We start from the raw sequence: 16,663 nt of genomic DNA on the forward strand, positions 1-16,663 counted from the left end.
GCACCATGGGATGGCCACAGCGCTGCATGGACCCTGTCCTGAGGGAGGAGACGCTCCTGGGGGACCAACTGGACCTGCCTGACAGGGAGATTCGGGAAGCTGCATCATGCCAAGGGGTCGCCTCCCCATCGGCTTTGATAAGGCTTCAGGATTTTAACTGTTTGCAGCATGGTGCTGCTGATTGGGTTGGCAGGGGGATGCCGGGCAGCCGATGCCAATGCCCCCTGGCATTACAGTGACCATATCCTTACCTGCCCCACTGCTCTGGTTCCTCAGGCTGCTGCTTCTCCAGCTTCCCTATGGGTACCCTCGGGTAAGAGATGAACGAACCAGCGCTGAATTAAAAAAGAAAAAAATCACCTGCCTCACAGCCCTGTGCTCTGGGCAGGGACACCTGGACCAGCTCTCCACAGTCCCTGCGCCTCCCTCCAGCCGATCCCCCTCTCCCTGCCGCAGCCCCACAGCGAACAGCCTGTCACTCTTTCCATTAGGAAATCCATTTTTCAGGGGCATGTAACTCAGCTGTGAAATTTCACTCTTGGCTGAAACTTGGCTCAGCAGCAGAGAGGTTGGGAAAGGCTGGACCCAGCAGCTACAGGTGTGAAAAGCCCTTTTTACAATGAGCTCTTGTAACTTGGGAGAAATGGCTTCAACCCCTGCAGCGTGTCTTGCCGTGTGGGCCTCAATGTGAATGGGTAGAGTAAAAACCAAACCAAAACAGCCTGCTGGATGCCATCACATCCCACCTGGGGAGAGGGGAGAGGCATGTCCTGCCTTGGAGGGGCTGGGGACAGAGCAGAGAACTCCACTGATACAGCGGGAGCAGCACTTTTCCTAGAGAAAGGAGAATTCTCTCCAGAAAGGGTCAAAAAAGAAGTTTACACACCCACAGAGATCCAGAAAAGACAGAGGGTGGATAAACATAAACAGTGGTACCATCCCAGTGAAATCCTGGTGGAAATGGGGGAGGAAATGCACAGCTTCTCCTGATGGGGTGGAAATTCCCATCCAAAGGGGTTTCCAAGTCTCTATCACCGCAGACTTTGAAACTATGTAAAACAGCCAAGAACATGCTTATTCCTGCACCGTGAAAATACCCATCGTGGCATGCCCGTGGCTGGCAGGAAAGGGCCCTGTGATCCCGTAACAGCCCTGGTTTTAGGTGCTCACGCTGTGCTTCCACCAGCCCTGCCGCCATACCGAGGGGCCGCAGGACCCCCCAGACACACCACGCTGGCGCGGTTCTGAAAATCTCAGTAACACTTTTTAATATACAAGAATCAAAAGTACAGCAGTTTTACAATGTAGGAAAATTTAATACTTACTATATAAACAACATATTTACATCAGAAATCACTAGGACAGTGGCATTTTTTTCACAAATATAAATTAATATTAATTACTGTTTTTAGTCAACAGGTTTAAAAGTCCACATTTTTACAGTAAAAGTCCTTCTCTCCCCAGAGGGGAGGCGGAGGTCAGGAGGAAACGGGTGAAAGCATAATAGTATTTTTGTGTGGATCACTTAAACTGTTCACCTAAGAGCGCTGTTAAGTATCCATTTTGGTTGGGCACCACATTGCCTGTCCCCGCAGGTGGTTTTGGTCTGCAGGACTTCCATCGCGTGAATTCACAACTTTACCCCATTTCCAAAGGGGTCAGGCTGAAAAATTCTTTTTTAAAAAATAAAATCCCAGCAAGATGCTACTTCTTCCTGCGAAGAGGCTCAAGGGAATCCCGCAGCTGGTTTGGAAGGAAGAGCTGTACCAGATGTTGACACAAACACCACAGTGGAGTTTATGGCTGTGGACCTGTCCCCTCCTATCCCACTCACATCCAAGTGACTGTGTCTGGTTACGGTCCCTCTGTGGAGGGGACACAAAAATGCATGTCTGTGTGTGCTCAGGAAGGACTTTCTCCCAAATCTAGGTCTCCAGGTTCATTAAAGCCAAAGCAAAGACCCACCCACCATGAGTGAACAAAACTGTGACTTCAGCATCAGCTAACACAACAGCGGGGACAGCTCTTCGGTGGATACAGGTGAAGCTTTTGCTGTTGCACAAGAAAGAAACCCCAAACAACCTCATACCTGGACCCGGGACGAGCAGAAACCCCACCCATCTGGACACAGAAAATGCCTCCTGCTGGGGTTCAAAGTTTTCCTGCGCCAACCGTAAACACTGGTCTGGCCAGTATTGCCTTTTGCTACAAGTGTATGGCACGAACTTTCCAACATGATAGCACCACTTGGTGAACAAAAAGAACAATTCTCTTTGCCCCTCCGAGGTTTCTTCCATTTTCACATTAAAAGCTAATACCTCTGAAAAGAAAGGACCTCTTTGTTGAATACCACAGCAAGCACACCTGCAATCACAGCTTAGTGAGAAATGCTGTGGAAATATGCTATCTCAACACCTCCCATCACCCGGCAGCTCCATGGGAGACTGGAAGACTTGCTTTCACCTCCTCCTGCACAGGTAAACACAAGTGTAACACTTTCTCAGGGCAATACAGTACCCCTAAGGAAGAAAAACTGCCCTGCATTTGGTGGAAATCTTGCAAAATAAAAACAAAAGGGGAGGAAAACACTTCCCGTGTGTCCCATTAAAGCAGTGGGCTCAGAAAGGAGTGAGTGATGGCAGCAGATTTCAAGGGATGCACTGCATGGAAGGGGGATGTGGGGTTATTAGTGTCAGTCTGCGTGCGCCTTTCAAGGTGCTGGCTGGAGTCAGGAAGCCAGCCCTGAACACCCATCTCCCCTCAGTCTTTCCGGGAAAAGGACATCACAGCTTATTAGGGTCAGATACTGGCATGTTAAAAGGAGGCCCAGCTCCTGTCCCCCGCCAAAAAAAGGAGTCTGGAACAGCCTGGTGGTTAATACTGACCTCCGGGAGATGACACATCCCCAGACACCACGCTCAGGGCAGCCCAGCTGTTGGGAGAGCTCTGTGGTCTCTGGGGATGTGACTCTACGAACAAAGACCTAGGACCTGAAAAATAATCACCCAAGCTCCTTCTGGCCAGCTGGACACTGTTCTGCATCATATGCTGTGGCTCGAACACTTGGAGGAGTGTTTGCTCTGAAGTCCACTGAGCTGGGCTGTAGACTCCTCTTTTCCCTTTGCCATGCTGAGCTCCTAAGATATTTGCTCCAAGGAATTTTAAGGACGCAGTCCTGAATTCCTCATTCTCTCCCTGCTCACTTAGGTGCTAAGCCCCCAGGCACACTTCCAACTCAGACAGACAGGAGGTCTTTCAGAGCAATTTAGAGTGACTGCTGCCTGCTGGAACAGTGGCAGGAAGGTGACCTGTTCACCGAACAGTGATCAGTCCACTGAATTCCTATTTAAGTCTGCACTATCATCCCTCATCCTTTGGGTGCAGGAAAGGTTTGTGATCACTGTTCTGCAAAGCGCAGAGAGAAATGACTTGCCCAAAGACGGGAGCATTTCAGCGGCAGGGAGATTCGGAGCTTCAGGATCCCCAGATGCCCAGAGCCATTTTTGACCTTGCAGCTCCCAGGATCTGTTAGTTCCTGGACCATCCAAGCTGCCCATGTCAGAAGAGAAGAGGAGTTTTATTATGAACTCCTGAGCCCTGTCCACTGGGAAATACTGTTCTCACCCCAATTTCTTTCCACTGGTTAGAAGTGAACTAAGCCTTTGCTAAGGAAGTCTGTCTTTTTTTTTAAATATCCCAAAGTCCCCCGGAGTCAAGATTTGCCAGTTCCAGCCCTGGAGATGGGAGGAAGATCCCCACAACTCTTCTGTTGCAGGGGACACAACAACAATCTAAGCAGAGCCAGTTTCTTGAAATGGATAAAGACATGAGAAATGATAACGTGGCCAGGAAAGTGATGGATTGTCACCAGCATGGTTCCAACTCCTTTGGAGTCACTCTGCAGGGACATTGAGTCCCTCTTTCAACCAAGCTTGGCTGCTGAGGGACTCTCCTGTCCCTCCTCGAATATATCCTTCCATTGCCCTATACTGGTTACAAACAAAGCCCAGCCCAACCGGTTTATACCCCCAGTCCCAAAGCAGCATCTGTCACATAATGTCAAGTCAGAGCAGGCAAACAGCCTTCAACACAATCCTAAGCAGCATCGATCCACCTTCTTGGTTTGAGGAAACACTGGCTGGGGAAAATTCCCTTGGGTCCATCAAAATGGGGAAAACAAAAACAAAACAAAGAATGAGGCAGTAAGGCTGATTCCAGCATTCAATGATAGAAGAGGGGAAAGGAAACAGGAATCCAAACCAGAACCGGGAACTAGGGAAAAATCTTCCTCCACCTACCCCCCCAAAATCCTCCTTGACCCAGCAAGATGATAGCAGCATGTTCAGAGTTTCTGGTTGCTGGCTTGGAGAAACCAGCCACTGTTGCATCAAACCAAGTATTTCCGATGTGCGCTTTCCCCCTCTCAGTCACTTTATGCTTTCCGAATATTCCAGTTATAATCTGGATTGTTTTTCTGTTCTAATGACCTATCCAGAGGTGACCTGTGATCAAGAGGTGATTTGGAATCGTGAGGGGATTTCTGAGAGGGAGGTGAGCGAGGGTCCGACACTGCAGGGTGAGGTGGAGGAAGAGGCTGTTTGTAATCTCCCAACTTGTCTGTGTGGAAGGACCTGTAGTGGTCCGAAGGTCCTTGGCCATGGTAGCCCATGGGTGGCCTGTGATCAGACATCCGTCGGAAATCCTGCTGGTGGTAGTTCTGAGGCCTGAACTCATCGGATCGTCGACGCTTGGAATCGTGGTGGTGCCTGCAGAGAGAAAACAAGTGGATGAAGATCAGTTCCCCAAGGAAAGCCTGGCCACTGCAGCCGGGCGCACAGTTGCAAACTCACAGAATCACAGGATCACCTAGGTTGAAAAAGACCTTGAAGATCATCTAGTCCAACCGTTAACCTATCACTGACAGTTCCCAACTACACCATATCCCTCAGCGCTATGTCGACCCGACTCTTAAACACCTCCAGGGATGGGGACTCCACCACCTCCCTGGGCAGCCCATTCCAACGCCTAACAATCTGTTCTGTAAAGAAATGGTTCCTAATATCTAGTGTAAACCTTCCCTGGCGCAACTTGAGGCCATTCCCTCTTGTCCTGTCGCTTGTTACTTGGTTAAAGAGACTCATCCCCAGCTCTCTGCAACCTCCTTTCAGGTAGTTGTAGAGGGCGATGAGGTCTCCCCTCAGCCTCCTCTTCTCCAGACTAAACAACCCCAGTTCCCTCAGCCGCTCCTCATATGACATGTGCTCCAGACCCTTCACCAGCTTCGTTGCCCTTCTTTGGATACGCTCCAGTAATTCCATGTCCTTTTTGTGGTGAGGGGCCCAAAACTAACACAGTAATCGAGGTGCAGCCTCTCCTTCCAGCCTTTCTGAGATGAAAGGGAATTTACCTGTCGTAATAATCTCGGTGGCCTCTGTGGTCTCGGTCACTGTTGTACTGTTCGTATGGCCTCTTGCGGGAGAGGTTATTTGGTCTGTAGTTCCCAGAGCTCCGGTGGGGCTCTCCACGAGATCGACGATCCCCGTAGTGGTGGTCCTTGTACCAGTGCTGCTCATACTGGTGATGCCGCTCCCCACCCCACATCTGGTTGCTGTTGCCACCGTAGTTGAACTTTCGTTCCCTCTGCCATTCCCCTCGGTCTGCAATGAGGAAAGCACCAGTAAGGATCTTTCATACTTTACTTTAAGCCCATTTCTTTGCTGAATTCTCAAAGAAATTGTAACTATTGCTGTGCCCGTTTGACCTTCTTCTCCCTAAACTATGTGGGCCAAATTTTATTCTTCGAATTTCTCTATCATTATTCTAGAAAATCTTATTATGTCCTGTTCTTATACTCTTTTTATCACTATATTGTGTTTTCCAATCCAGCAATAAGTACATTGGTAATATACCTTCCATCCCATCACCTTTAAACCTGACCAGCCATGAGTCTCAGAAGGGTTTGTGTCCAAGAGCAAACAGCCATTAGGTTAGAAGGGAAAGCTCACCTGTGTTGCTGAAATGCCTCTTGTTTGGATGGCCATAGTTGTCACGTGGGTGCCCGTGCATCTGCTGCTGGGCATGGGAAGAGGGCAGGTGGATCTTCTGGGAATGAGGATTGTGAGGCACGTGAGACTGGGACATCACAGAATCGCGGCTGGAGCCTGAAGGCTCTGGGCGGAATGGCTTCTTCATGCTGGACATGTCCTCCTTCTTCTTCTGCTCCTGCAAGGTGGAAGAGAAGATTACAGCTCAACTGCTCTTCCACCGTAAGATTCAGATTATGTGAGCAATGGCCTTGTCTGTCAGGCTCTGGATTCTTCTGCAGACTCCTCACGCTGTGGGCCACCCATCTCTTTTGAGGACTTGGGTAAACCAACTGTGCCCCAGCATGGTATGAATGGCAATGGTACAAACGTGGTGGAGGAGAGGCACAGTTCTGCCCCACGCAGCTCTGCTTCTACATCCTATCTCTACAGGGCAGCACTCCCAGGCTTTTCATTCTAAAGGTCAACTCAACACAACGTGCCACACCAAGCAATGCTTCTTCTTGGTCAGAACAGCCAGGAAAAGTGACCAGTGTTGTTAGGTGAAAGGAGAAAATGCCACAGGGAAGAGGAGACAAATGCTAACAGACTATTTAGATATTAAGAAAACCACAGACTGCCAACAACAACTACAAAGAAAGCCAACAACGAGGCAGAAAGTATTGACACTTCAAGTGTGACAACTTTTAAAGACAGCGAACAGAGGGGGAAAGGCACTTCAGATCTCACCTCCTCTTCCTGCGATCTTTTCTTATGAGCCATCTTGTAGAGTTTGTGCAGTTTTCTAGCATCAAATTCTGTGAATTTTGACACAAATATCCATAGGTTCCTAGAAGGACATGAACATTTTATGTTAATTGCTACATCAGCAGTTTAACTACCAACTGCTTTCAAACCAACACCAGTTCTATCCTCCCTGGAGAATAGTCTCAACCCAGCTCAGGACAAGATGATCACGAGAGCTGGAACCAAATTCTTCAAAGTAAAATAAAGATGTTTGCACTAGTTTATCTAAACTAGCCCTGAAAACAATTTAAATGAAACCAGCACAACTTGCAGACAAAACCTTCACCTGAGACTGGTCATGGACTGAGTGGGCTACAGAACACAAGATTTCACAGGTTAAAGAAGAGGCAAATCGCACATTCATCCACATAAAACCCAGCAGCCTCTGAACTATCATGTTTAAATAGCATAAACCAGCCGAAGAAAATAAAATGATCCCTCACCTTCTCCATAGCTTGATATGATCCTGGTCAGTGTAGGCTTTAAGGCACTCAGAGATGCGGTCCCCAATTTTTAGGAGGCAGTTGCGTGTGTGCTCCAGCTGTTCCTGAACTGTCAGTCCCTTATCAGGCTTATCGAGCTGCTTCAGTGCTTTTTTGACTGGTCTCATCCTTTCCTTGCACTTGAAAAAGCAATAGAGAGCAGAAAGTAATTAACTTGGCACGGGGCTCTATACTGTTCCCTTCTTAATGAGACAGAGTTGGAAGAAGTTCATTAGCACAAGATATTAGCTTTATCTGACCATTAGGCAAGGAGAAATCAGCTATGAAAATAGCAATTTGTTAGACATGCTGCAGAAAATAATAAGGAAAAGACAAGAGTGTCCCCACCTCCACTGCTCCCGCCTTTTAGAGGGGAACAATTTGCTTTGCAAACCGTAACTGCACATGGTCTGCTCTTGCACTGATCCCACGGCAGGCAGGGAAGCGTAACCGAGCATACACATGCTGAACCAACAGCCCCAGCTGAATGAGTGCTCACTCAATAGCCTCCCTGTCCATCCCCATCTGTGGTCTCTTTAATCTATTGCTTTTACCAAAACTGGAAGACATGAGATGAAAGCACCATCTTTTTCAGCTGTGCGCATCAACACTGCGCACAGACAGTAAATCAGACAGGTTTCTACTGCCTGACTGGACCTTTCATGTATCACAGAGGGAAAGTTAAAGAAAAACAGACAAAAATAACACAGGACCTGCAGCGAATACACAGATTTGCATTTAGAGAACTGTTTTTAAAAAGTGGTATTTCAGCATTTCCTTGTGCAAGTCAGGCCAAGTAGAGTCTGCCATGACAACTTTTACTAAAAGGCTATTTTTACAAGGAGCCTTGCAGGCATGTTTGCTGCAAGAGCATTTACACAACTAGGGAAGTGTTTACAGCTCAGTCAACTCCATACCTCCTACAGCCATACAAGGTCACCCTCAATACTCTCCTGTATTTCCCTGCCTGGAAGAGCCCCAGTGGCTCCTGGGCTTCTACAGGAGAGATAATGCCACGTAAGGCTGCAGGGTTTCTGTAACCCAGGACGGTCAAATGAACGGTGGGAACTTAACAGCTGAAGGAGAGAGCCCTTCTGCATCCTCTGTTGACATGCTGCCCTCTCCTGCCCTGGCTGGCATCCCTGGCAGAGGGAGGGGATGAACATGTGCACTCATGCAAAGCTACATTTTGGAGAGTTATCTGAACCCCTTAACATCGCAATTGCTTGGTGAGAATTGGGAGCTGAAAGAGCTTTGAAGTTTCTTCCAGCTGAAGTGCCATTTACAGCAGGCAGCTGGTAGGCACAGAGGAGGCTGGTGGACAACTCTCATAGAGGACTGTTCTGCCACGCTCTCAGATCATCCAGAGGAAATCACTGTGGGGCACTGGGAGGGGGCTCACACCCTGACTCCTAAAACATGTCTTTGGATAACATGTAAGCAAACCCTGGCTGCCTTGCTGGGCTCTCTGCTACTACCCTCCCATCTCCGAAGGAAAATACTCACTATGCTGAATGTTTCTTGGTCCAGATCATCATCCTCATCTTCTCCAATGGGGATCGGTTCACTCCCTGCGGTAATGTGGACAGGACCTTGTGATCTCTTCCCTTTACTTCCAGATTTGGCTTCACCACCTTTAGGCTTTACAAGGACAAATTACACACATCACATGATGAGCTAGACTGCAGGATCCCAAGTGATCCAACTAACAACCTCCGCACTATTGTTACTGGCACTTATTAAACCCCGGGCACTGCTCCTACAACTTTCCTCCGAAGATCTCAAACAGTTTAGCTGCAATGCCTCTACTTAGCTTTACATCACCCCTGAGGGAGTAGACAGAAGTCAGAGCCAACATTTTGGACATGAATACGATATTCATACTTATGGAGAGAAAACCAACGCTGAAGACTTGGAGGAAAGGTTAAGCTAAAGAGTATATACCCCTTGCAAAAGACAGAGCTCAGAGTAGTCTCCTGTCGATGAGGATCTGCAACTTCATGTGATGTTGCTAGTCCTCAGACTCTCTGAAAAGCAACCTCAAATCATGGCCTGTTAGTGTAAAATTTGACTTATATGACATATCTGCAGTCAAAGCCATACCAAAAATCACCAGAAAGCAAACTTTCCCCTACATATGCAGCAAAACTCCTTGGTTTGCACTTGTGACCTCAGTGTCAAAACACACTGGGCATGCAGTACATACCTGTTCCTTGGACAGGTACTTCAGGTCATTATTACAGAAGCTTTTACCCCCCTTCCAATTTGAACCCAGCCTCAGGGCAGTTGTACCCAAAATTCTGGGGACATTTTAGTCCACAACATACCACTGATGTTGAAACATTCATTCTGGTGAGTCCTGAACAGCACCAAGGACAACTTACAGTCTTGATGGTGTGGATAGTTGGGTTATTTGGGGTGAGTTTAAATTGAAGGGGAATACAGACAAGTTGCTGCCAGCCCTGTGATAAATCACAGCTGAACAGAACTTGATCTGGATGCTCCTGGCTCTTCCTCCTTTCTTTCTTAACATCAGCTATTGGGCCATACTGCTGTCAAGAGGGACAGCTGTACTTTAAAGGCAGTCTGACAAAATCTCTTCCTTTTTGCTCACATTCCATCAAGCTTTAGGATATATTGCCTTTTCTACTTTTTATGGCAATTCTTCACAATAAGCATTCAGGAGGGCTGAAAAAGAGGTAATACCCCACCCCACAGTGCTTCACTGATGTATCTTCACACAGGGCCTTTAATGAATCATAAGTCTCCTAACTTGCCCTTCTGCTCAGAGACTTTCTTATCTCTCAAACTGCTCCTGAGAGTACCACATACCTTCTCTTTCTTGTCTTTTGTCTTCTTTTTCTCCTTGTCGCTTTCCTTTTCTTTCTTAGTGGTTGTCTGCTTTTCCTTGTTCTCTTTGTTCTCTTTCTTCTTTTTCTTTTTCACTGGGCTCTTTTCCAAGCCATCCTCCTAGAAAATCAGTCACAGCACAAAGTTGGAGTCCATCACCTCACATAAACTTTCTTCCATAAAACTTACATCCTTGAAACACAGGCAATTTTTGAGGTCCATCCAAATTTGCCCTCACACCTCTTTAACCAGACAGCAAGCCCTGCTTAACCAGCTGCAATCCACCCAACCCTTGACAAAAGGGTATAAAAAATAGACGAGCCCCAGTCTCTAACTAGCTGGCAAACTGTAGATAAGCACTGCTTTCCTATGCCAGCTGCGCTCGAGAACGCTCAGCCCCTAAGGTAGATACTGATCAGCACATGAACAAAAAGCCTCAGACTACAAGCCAAACCACTCAAAGACAGAAGGTTTTCTAAGCAACAGCATGACCTTGGTAAACTCCAGCTTCACTACTGGCAGATGAACTGAAAAGGAGAGGGAAACAATTCTTCTTTCTCTCCTTTATAAGGGCAACAGACTTTGTCCTGAGACAACCTTTCCTCCAAGTCAATATGTGGATGTGTGTGGCCATTCTTGGATCCCCCAAAACCCTTAAAGCACTAACCTAAAAGAGTGGGTGGGAAAGTTCCTTCTTTCACCCTGACAGCTGTTTTTGTGAGTTTGCCAATCTCCTGGGGGAATGCACTCTCTAATGCCCCCCAACTCCACAGGGCATTTGCTAAGGATGCTTCTCAGGGTGAGTTTCTGCAGGAACAACATAGCTCAAGGAAACCTGGAAAAGCTGCTGTTCACCAAGTTGACTCACCTTGACTTCACCTTCTTCTGACTGGTTGTCTGAGTGACGAGGAGAGGAGAGTTCATTCCCATGCTCATCTTTGACTTTGGGAGCCTTGTTCTCTTTCTTTACTCGTGGTTTCCTCTTCTTTAGCTTGCCCTGGTGAAAACACAGAACAAGTCAGGGCAAGTAAACAGCTACAGCTACTTCCTGGGGACATACTCCATCTCCTGAACATCCTGAAAACAGTTGCAGGTCCTGCAGGACAGCAGGAAGCCTGATGTGCCCCAGTCCTTCAGTAAGTGTAATAATCACCTGCCCCTTACTAATTATCACTTCAGCATCACAATACAATCACACAACAGACAAGTCCATATTCTTTCATGTAGATGATGTTCAGTGACCTGGGAACACAGGCTGTCTCCCTCCACCAGTCAATCACTCAGCCTGAAACCCCCAGAATCAAGCAGCCACATCTCACCTCTTCCCCATCTTTCATGTTTTCTTTCTTGTCCAGATCCTTCTTCAGCAGTTTCAGTAGATAATCAACTCGGGTCTGGAGCTGTTTTCCCTGAGGTTTCTTATCTGTCTCTACAGGCAGGATCTTTGATAAAGAAGAAAAAAAATACACCCACATGCACCTATCAATCCTTGACAAAGGAGATACACACTAGCAGCATTTCTTCCAGGCCCAGCAAAGGGTTGGAGATGCTTCACCTTCTGGGGGAACAAGAAGGTTCAAGCATTTCTTCCAGCTTCTGCACAGACAAAAGCCAAAGGCAAAGCTCCTAGCAAGGCACCCCTCCCCTTGGCCTTTTGCAAAAGTGAAAGGACCCCAAGGCAGCTCTCTAGATTCTCTACGATCTTTCTTCTAAGTATGCAAAAAGAAGAAAAAAAAACTTTGCAAACTATACTTGGGGCCTTAAGTTACAAAACTGAGTCCACTCTCCTTAATGCATCAGATTTGTTTGTGACAGCTCTGTCACAGCAGGCTGGTCCCCTCTGGTAACCTGAGACATTGCCACAGTGATGATACAGATGCAGAATTTTTAGCAGAAAACAAGGCTGCAAGGTGCCACTTTGTGGAGGAAGTATCTCAGTTTGCCAACTAGGTTACCTTCATACTTTATTGGAAATTGGCTGGCATGTCTCAGATAATTATTTCCTTTGTAAAATGCTTTTCTGAACTTCATGTAGGAGGGCTCACAGCCACAGTCTGATCTTTGCTAAACACACCAGCGGGGATGTCATGGGAATGTAGCATATTGGCAGCAAAGCTGGTGTAGAGATTCTCGGTGTTCCTCAGCCCTGTGCTGCAGTTCACTCTCCTTCCATTGTGCTGACACAAAGGATGGCGGCTTATTTTTAACCTGGATCATTTCAACAGGGCCCCCGTAAACAGTTCTTATGGGAATGAGTGAGGAACAGAGGAACTAGACAGAGGCTTTCCAGCTGGCTTTGCCGCCATAGCCAGTCATGTAACTATGCCCTCAAAGCAAAGACAGAGCAGTCTTGACATAAGCAGTGTCAAATCTGTGAAAAATTATTTCCACACAGAAATTCAGACTCAGATTCTTGAGAGATGCTCAAGGAAATATCAAGCCACGATTATGCAATGCACTCTCTATACTGTGCATGTAACCACACATGTCAGCATTACCATTTTCTTCCTGCATTATTTCAGTGTGGTTCATATGGTAATGTTCAGAGAAAATTTACTGCCAATCAAATAATGCAACTCTGCTTTCCATCAAGCATGCAACATTCCATGGAGGTCACTGTTTTCCTCGTTATTATTTATTATTATTTTTGGAGTGGTTACAAACAAACATCTGTTTCTGGAATAAATTAAACATGTCCTCTATGAACACTGCAATGGACCCAATGCAAGCAACAAGCAAAGTGACCTACCTTATCAGACAACTTCAATTCTGGATCTGTTTTAATTAGCTCCCAGTTTCCATAACCGTGCTCGTAAATTCCCACTAACAAGCGAGAATCCTCCTCCACTCCCCAGTCTACATCAAAATGGGCAGCTTTGACACGGCATGTCAGGCGGTACCTGAAGGCATTTCAAACATGAGCTACTTTTAATGCTGTGGAGAATAAAGCAAATCCACATATCCAGGCTATTCTCTTTCCACCACAAAATCCAAATTCCCTGAGCCTCTTTCTGCACTGCCTACTTAGCCAAACTCACTTCTTCCTTTCCTCTGGGTCCGTGGGAATGGATTTATGCAGCATTTCAAACTCCTCTTCATGCTGGATGATGGATTTCACATTGACTTGGACACCAGAAATCTTGATAGTAGGACCTCTTCTTTTTCCAGGTCCTTTCCCTGCTCGACAATAAAACATGGCAACTAAGAGAACTCTTACAGAAAGAAGTGCCTCTGTAAAAATGTCTAGACACACAGAGATCAAGACCTTGCCCACAACCTCTTATTTAAACCTAAGGCCGTCTGCTAAGGCAGACCCAAAATATAAGTTTTCTTTCACTAACTCGCTCAGATCTGCAATCCAAACACCTTCCAGTATCATTTTCTTAAAAATATGTCTAAATACGTTGGAGCTGCTGCTTCAGTAGTTTTGTTCAGCTGCAACAGGCAGAGACACAGCAGGAAATTCAGCCCAGACCCCTGTATCTCCAAACCAACAGCACAGAACAGCCATACATGGAGTGGTTGATGATGACAGCTATGGGAAGTGCTAATTGTGGATCCAGCTTTACCATGGAGTACACAGCACCAGTCTGATTCCCAATCCCAGGAGCACTTAAAATATGATCAGCTTTGCCTTGTGGCCCAGCATTAAATAAGCTGATTACTTCAGCCTCTCCCCACGAAAACTCATGTTCAGCAGAAGACAACAGACCCAAATGGCACTTTCCAGTGTGAGCAGAAGACTCAGGGGTTTCTCTTCATTAGTGAGAGCTGGCTGGCAAAGACAGGATGGTTTAAGTGTGTGCTTGTTCTTTGCTTTTTAGTCACAATGTGGCATGCCTCCCCGTCCAGCAAGGGAACGGTTTTCTCACCAGCTCCATGGAACACCCCCAAAAACATCGTAACAGCAGCACACAACCCTCTTGCTTACCTTCACCTGGGTTTTCTTTCAGCTGCTCCTCGTATTCTTGCATTGCTGACACACAGCTGTTGTGGATGAGTTCCCCTAACCGTTTCAGGTCAGCCACAGACTTATCCACCAGCTCAGCATCCCGGGCAATACACTCCAGCCTGGGAAAGGGGAAAAAAGTTTTGTATTTGATACAGCATATCTCCTCCCAGTCACTTCCTGAGCAATTGTTTCATAGCTTTTAGTAGTCAGTGCTGTATATGTATGAATGTATGAAACCTTCACAAGTCTGTACAGGAAACAACACAGTTTTAATCTTTTTTTAGGTCTAACAGCTTCAGTACAGTGCAGATGTAGTATAACTGATCCAATCCTTTGGATTTTTTAGTATTAAAACAAAGGTGAGAACTGTCTACCATGGGCACAACAGACACCCTCTGTGACTGTCCAGTGTTCCTTCCTGCTTTCTGTTCCATACTAACTCCATCTGATGGTCCAAAGCTGCCATCTGCTGTCCCTTCTGCCTGGCTGAAGTTAGTAATGTCAAGGCCCATACGCAAAGCTTGTGTTTCACAACAGAAGAGTACAACCAGCTGAAAAAACACAGTCATTTATCATACAATACATGCAGGGATCTCTCCCTCAGCTCTGAGACCTCAGCAAGGGCTACAGCTTTCCAGACCCAGCACATGTGCCCATCTCCCTCCCTCCCTCATACTGGGTCACAGCACTTGTGTGGGGCCCTGCAGACCCACGCTCAAGGACGGTGTGTGCCTCCCCCCGCCTCCCTTCAAGAGGGATATGGCAGCGAGAGAAAGACGCTCCAAATTCAGTCTTGAAACTAATATGCATAGAGAAACTTGGCAAGCGTTTTGGGTAGCATTTGCTGTTCAGACAGCTGCTCTCTCTCCTTTCTAGGCAGAGTGGAAATGCCCCAAGGGCCAGACTCTGCCAGCAGGATGATGCTGTGTACGGCCCGGCGCCACTACTGCTCTGGCTGCTTTCTGGCCAGCATTCATCATCAGTACCCATCAACTGAGACAGAAGGGACTGTACGGCAGTGCTTGGGTTACTGATCACACGACAGCAAAGCTTTGTGCTGTCCGTGGAGGCTGTATCAAACACAATGTCCTCCCATGATAACCCTCTGGAGCAGGGCCAGGTTGGGACTCACCGTTCAAGAGGCAGTCCAAACTTCTTGTAAGCCTTGATAAACCTAAGTAAAAAAAAACAAAAAGGAAAACAGAAACTAAACCAACTGCCATAAAAAGTGGGTCCAATATCACAAAGACACTTGAATATATTAATTACAGCTTGCCACGTTATCAACCTTGCATTCCACACTGATTAGCTAAGCATCACTCAGAACTGGGAAGCCTAATCCATTAAGCCCCACAAAGAGTTTTGTGACCTCGGCTGGAGAAGAACACAACATTATTATGAATGTTGGATGTTTGACAGATAAGGAAAAAAAGAGGAGAGTCATAACTGTAGTGTAAAAAAAATTAAAAGCAAGCATTGGCTCACACCATGTTGGTAATTATTAACTTCATTTTTCCAAGAAGAAAAAAGGCATTAGATCAATGTCATCAGTAATTTCAACGCTCAGGCTATAAGCATAACAACCCACCACAGAAGAGCCAAATGTGGTGTAATCCATCACAGAGGTCTGCAGACAAGGATTGCTATTTATTTTTACATCTTATTTTTATTGTGAAAATCACTGCCATGGCTAACACACAACTTTAGGGTAAGAGTCAGACACTGTTACTGCAACTGAACAGTGCCTTGTGCTGGGAGCAGACACAACGGCTTCAACTACAGATTATTTTTGAAATGAGTTAATATTTCCCCTTCTTTCTTTCATCTTGTGTTCTTTCAGCCTCTTTCTGCTACATCACAATAACCTAAACAGCTATCAAAATCTGAAAAGTCTGACCATCTCCTGTTTAAAAATACATCAACTCAGAGATGGAACGAGAGTCAAGGAAAACTCACAATCCTCTCTTCTCCATCTTTGGCTGAACATCCGGGCAGAGCCATAAAACAAAGATCTTTGGAAAAGGCTCAGTAGTTAGAAGATATGAGAAGAAAATAACGCTCTGGAATTCAGCCCCCAGCTGACTTCAGGGACACAGTGCAGAAGAGGATACGTAACTGCTGGGATCAACGGGACCAGTGCTTCTCATGGGGTTATTTTGCCAGAGCTTGCCTTTCGCTTAAAGCTCAAATCAGCAGGACTACTGCCAGAAAAATGTCAGGAAGGCCAGAGTCCTTGGCTTCTCCAGCTCTGTATCTTATGGTACTTAAGACCTCACATGTAATATGGAATAAACTCAATCCACTTGGCCCAGGAAGGGCAGTTACAATAAGAATTAATTTTACGAAGGTACCAGCTTCACTGCAGCCTGACTAAAGACAACCCAGTCCATTTTGCACAGACCTGAATGTTAAGGTCATCAGCTGGGAGCAAACTGAATTACACAAAGATGCAGAAGCTGGCCCAATGAACCAGCTCCACCTAAACCACTGATGTGCTTACAGGTAAACACCTCCTGGATTAATCTGGAGTTTTCTCCACCTGCATGGGA

At 46.5% G+C, this 16,663-nt stretch overlaps 1 protein-coding gene across 14 annotated transcripts in view; it reads right to left on the reverse strand.

Annotated features, from left to right (window-relative positions):
- Nucleotides 1-1,242: 1,242 nt before the first annotated feature.
- CHD2 (chromodomain helicase DNA binding protein 2) overlaps nucleotides 1,243-16,663 on the reverse strand; it is a 93,018-nt gene continuing 77,597 nt past the window's right edge. For 13 of the 14 annotated variants that reach the window (XM_074837064.1, XM_074837067.1, XM_074837069.1 and 10 more), the window contains 13 exons: nucleotides 15,247-15,288; nucleotides 14,094-14,233; nucleotides 13,201-13,339; nucleotides 12,912-13,062; nucleotides 11,482-11,604; nucleotides 11,031-11,159; nucleotides 10,145-10,282; nucleotides 8,819-8,953; nucleotides 7,274-7,452; nucleotides 6,774-6,873; nucleotides 6,006-6,222; nucleotides 5,408-5,657; nucleotides 1,243-4,766 (listed from right to left, as the gene is read on the reverse strand). In XM_074837064.1, the coding sequence (XP_074693165.1) occupies nucleotides 4,433-4,766; nucleotides 5,408-5,657; nucleotides 6,006-6,222; nucleotides 6,774-6,873; nucleotides 7,274-7,452; nucleotides 8,819-8,953; nucleotides 10,145-10,282; nucleotides 11,031-11,159; nucleotides 11,482-11,604; nucleotides 12,912-13,062; nucleotides 13,201-13,339; nucleotides 14,094-14,233; nucleotides 15,247-15,288 (2,077 nt within the window). In that variant the 3' untranslated portion in view covers nucleotides 1,243-4,432. Of the gene's footprint in view, nucleotides 4,767-5,407; nucleotides 5,658-6,005; nucleotides 6,223-6,773; nucleotides 6,874-7,273; nucleotides 7,453-8,818; nucleotides 8,954-10,144; nucleotides 10,283-11,030; nucleotides 11,160-11,481; nucleotides 11,605-12,911; nucleotides 13,063-13,200; nucleotides 13,340-14,093; nucleotides 14,234-15,246; nucleotides 15,289-16,663 lie in introns of those variants that run through there. The other variant, XM_074837078.1, reaches the window with a different exon arrangement.

This window comes from Strix aluco, chromosome 12 (genome assembly GCF_031877795.1).
Source record: "Strix aluco isolate bStrAlu1 chromosome 12, bStrAlu1.hap1, whole genome shotgun sequence".
Lineage (NCBI taxonomy): Eukaryota > Metazoa > Chordata > Aves > Strigiformes > Strigidae > Strix > Strix aluco.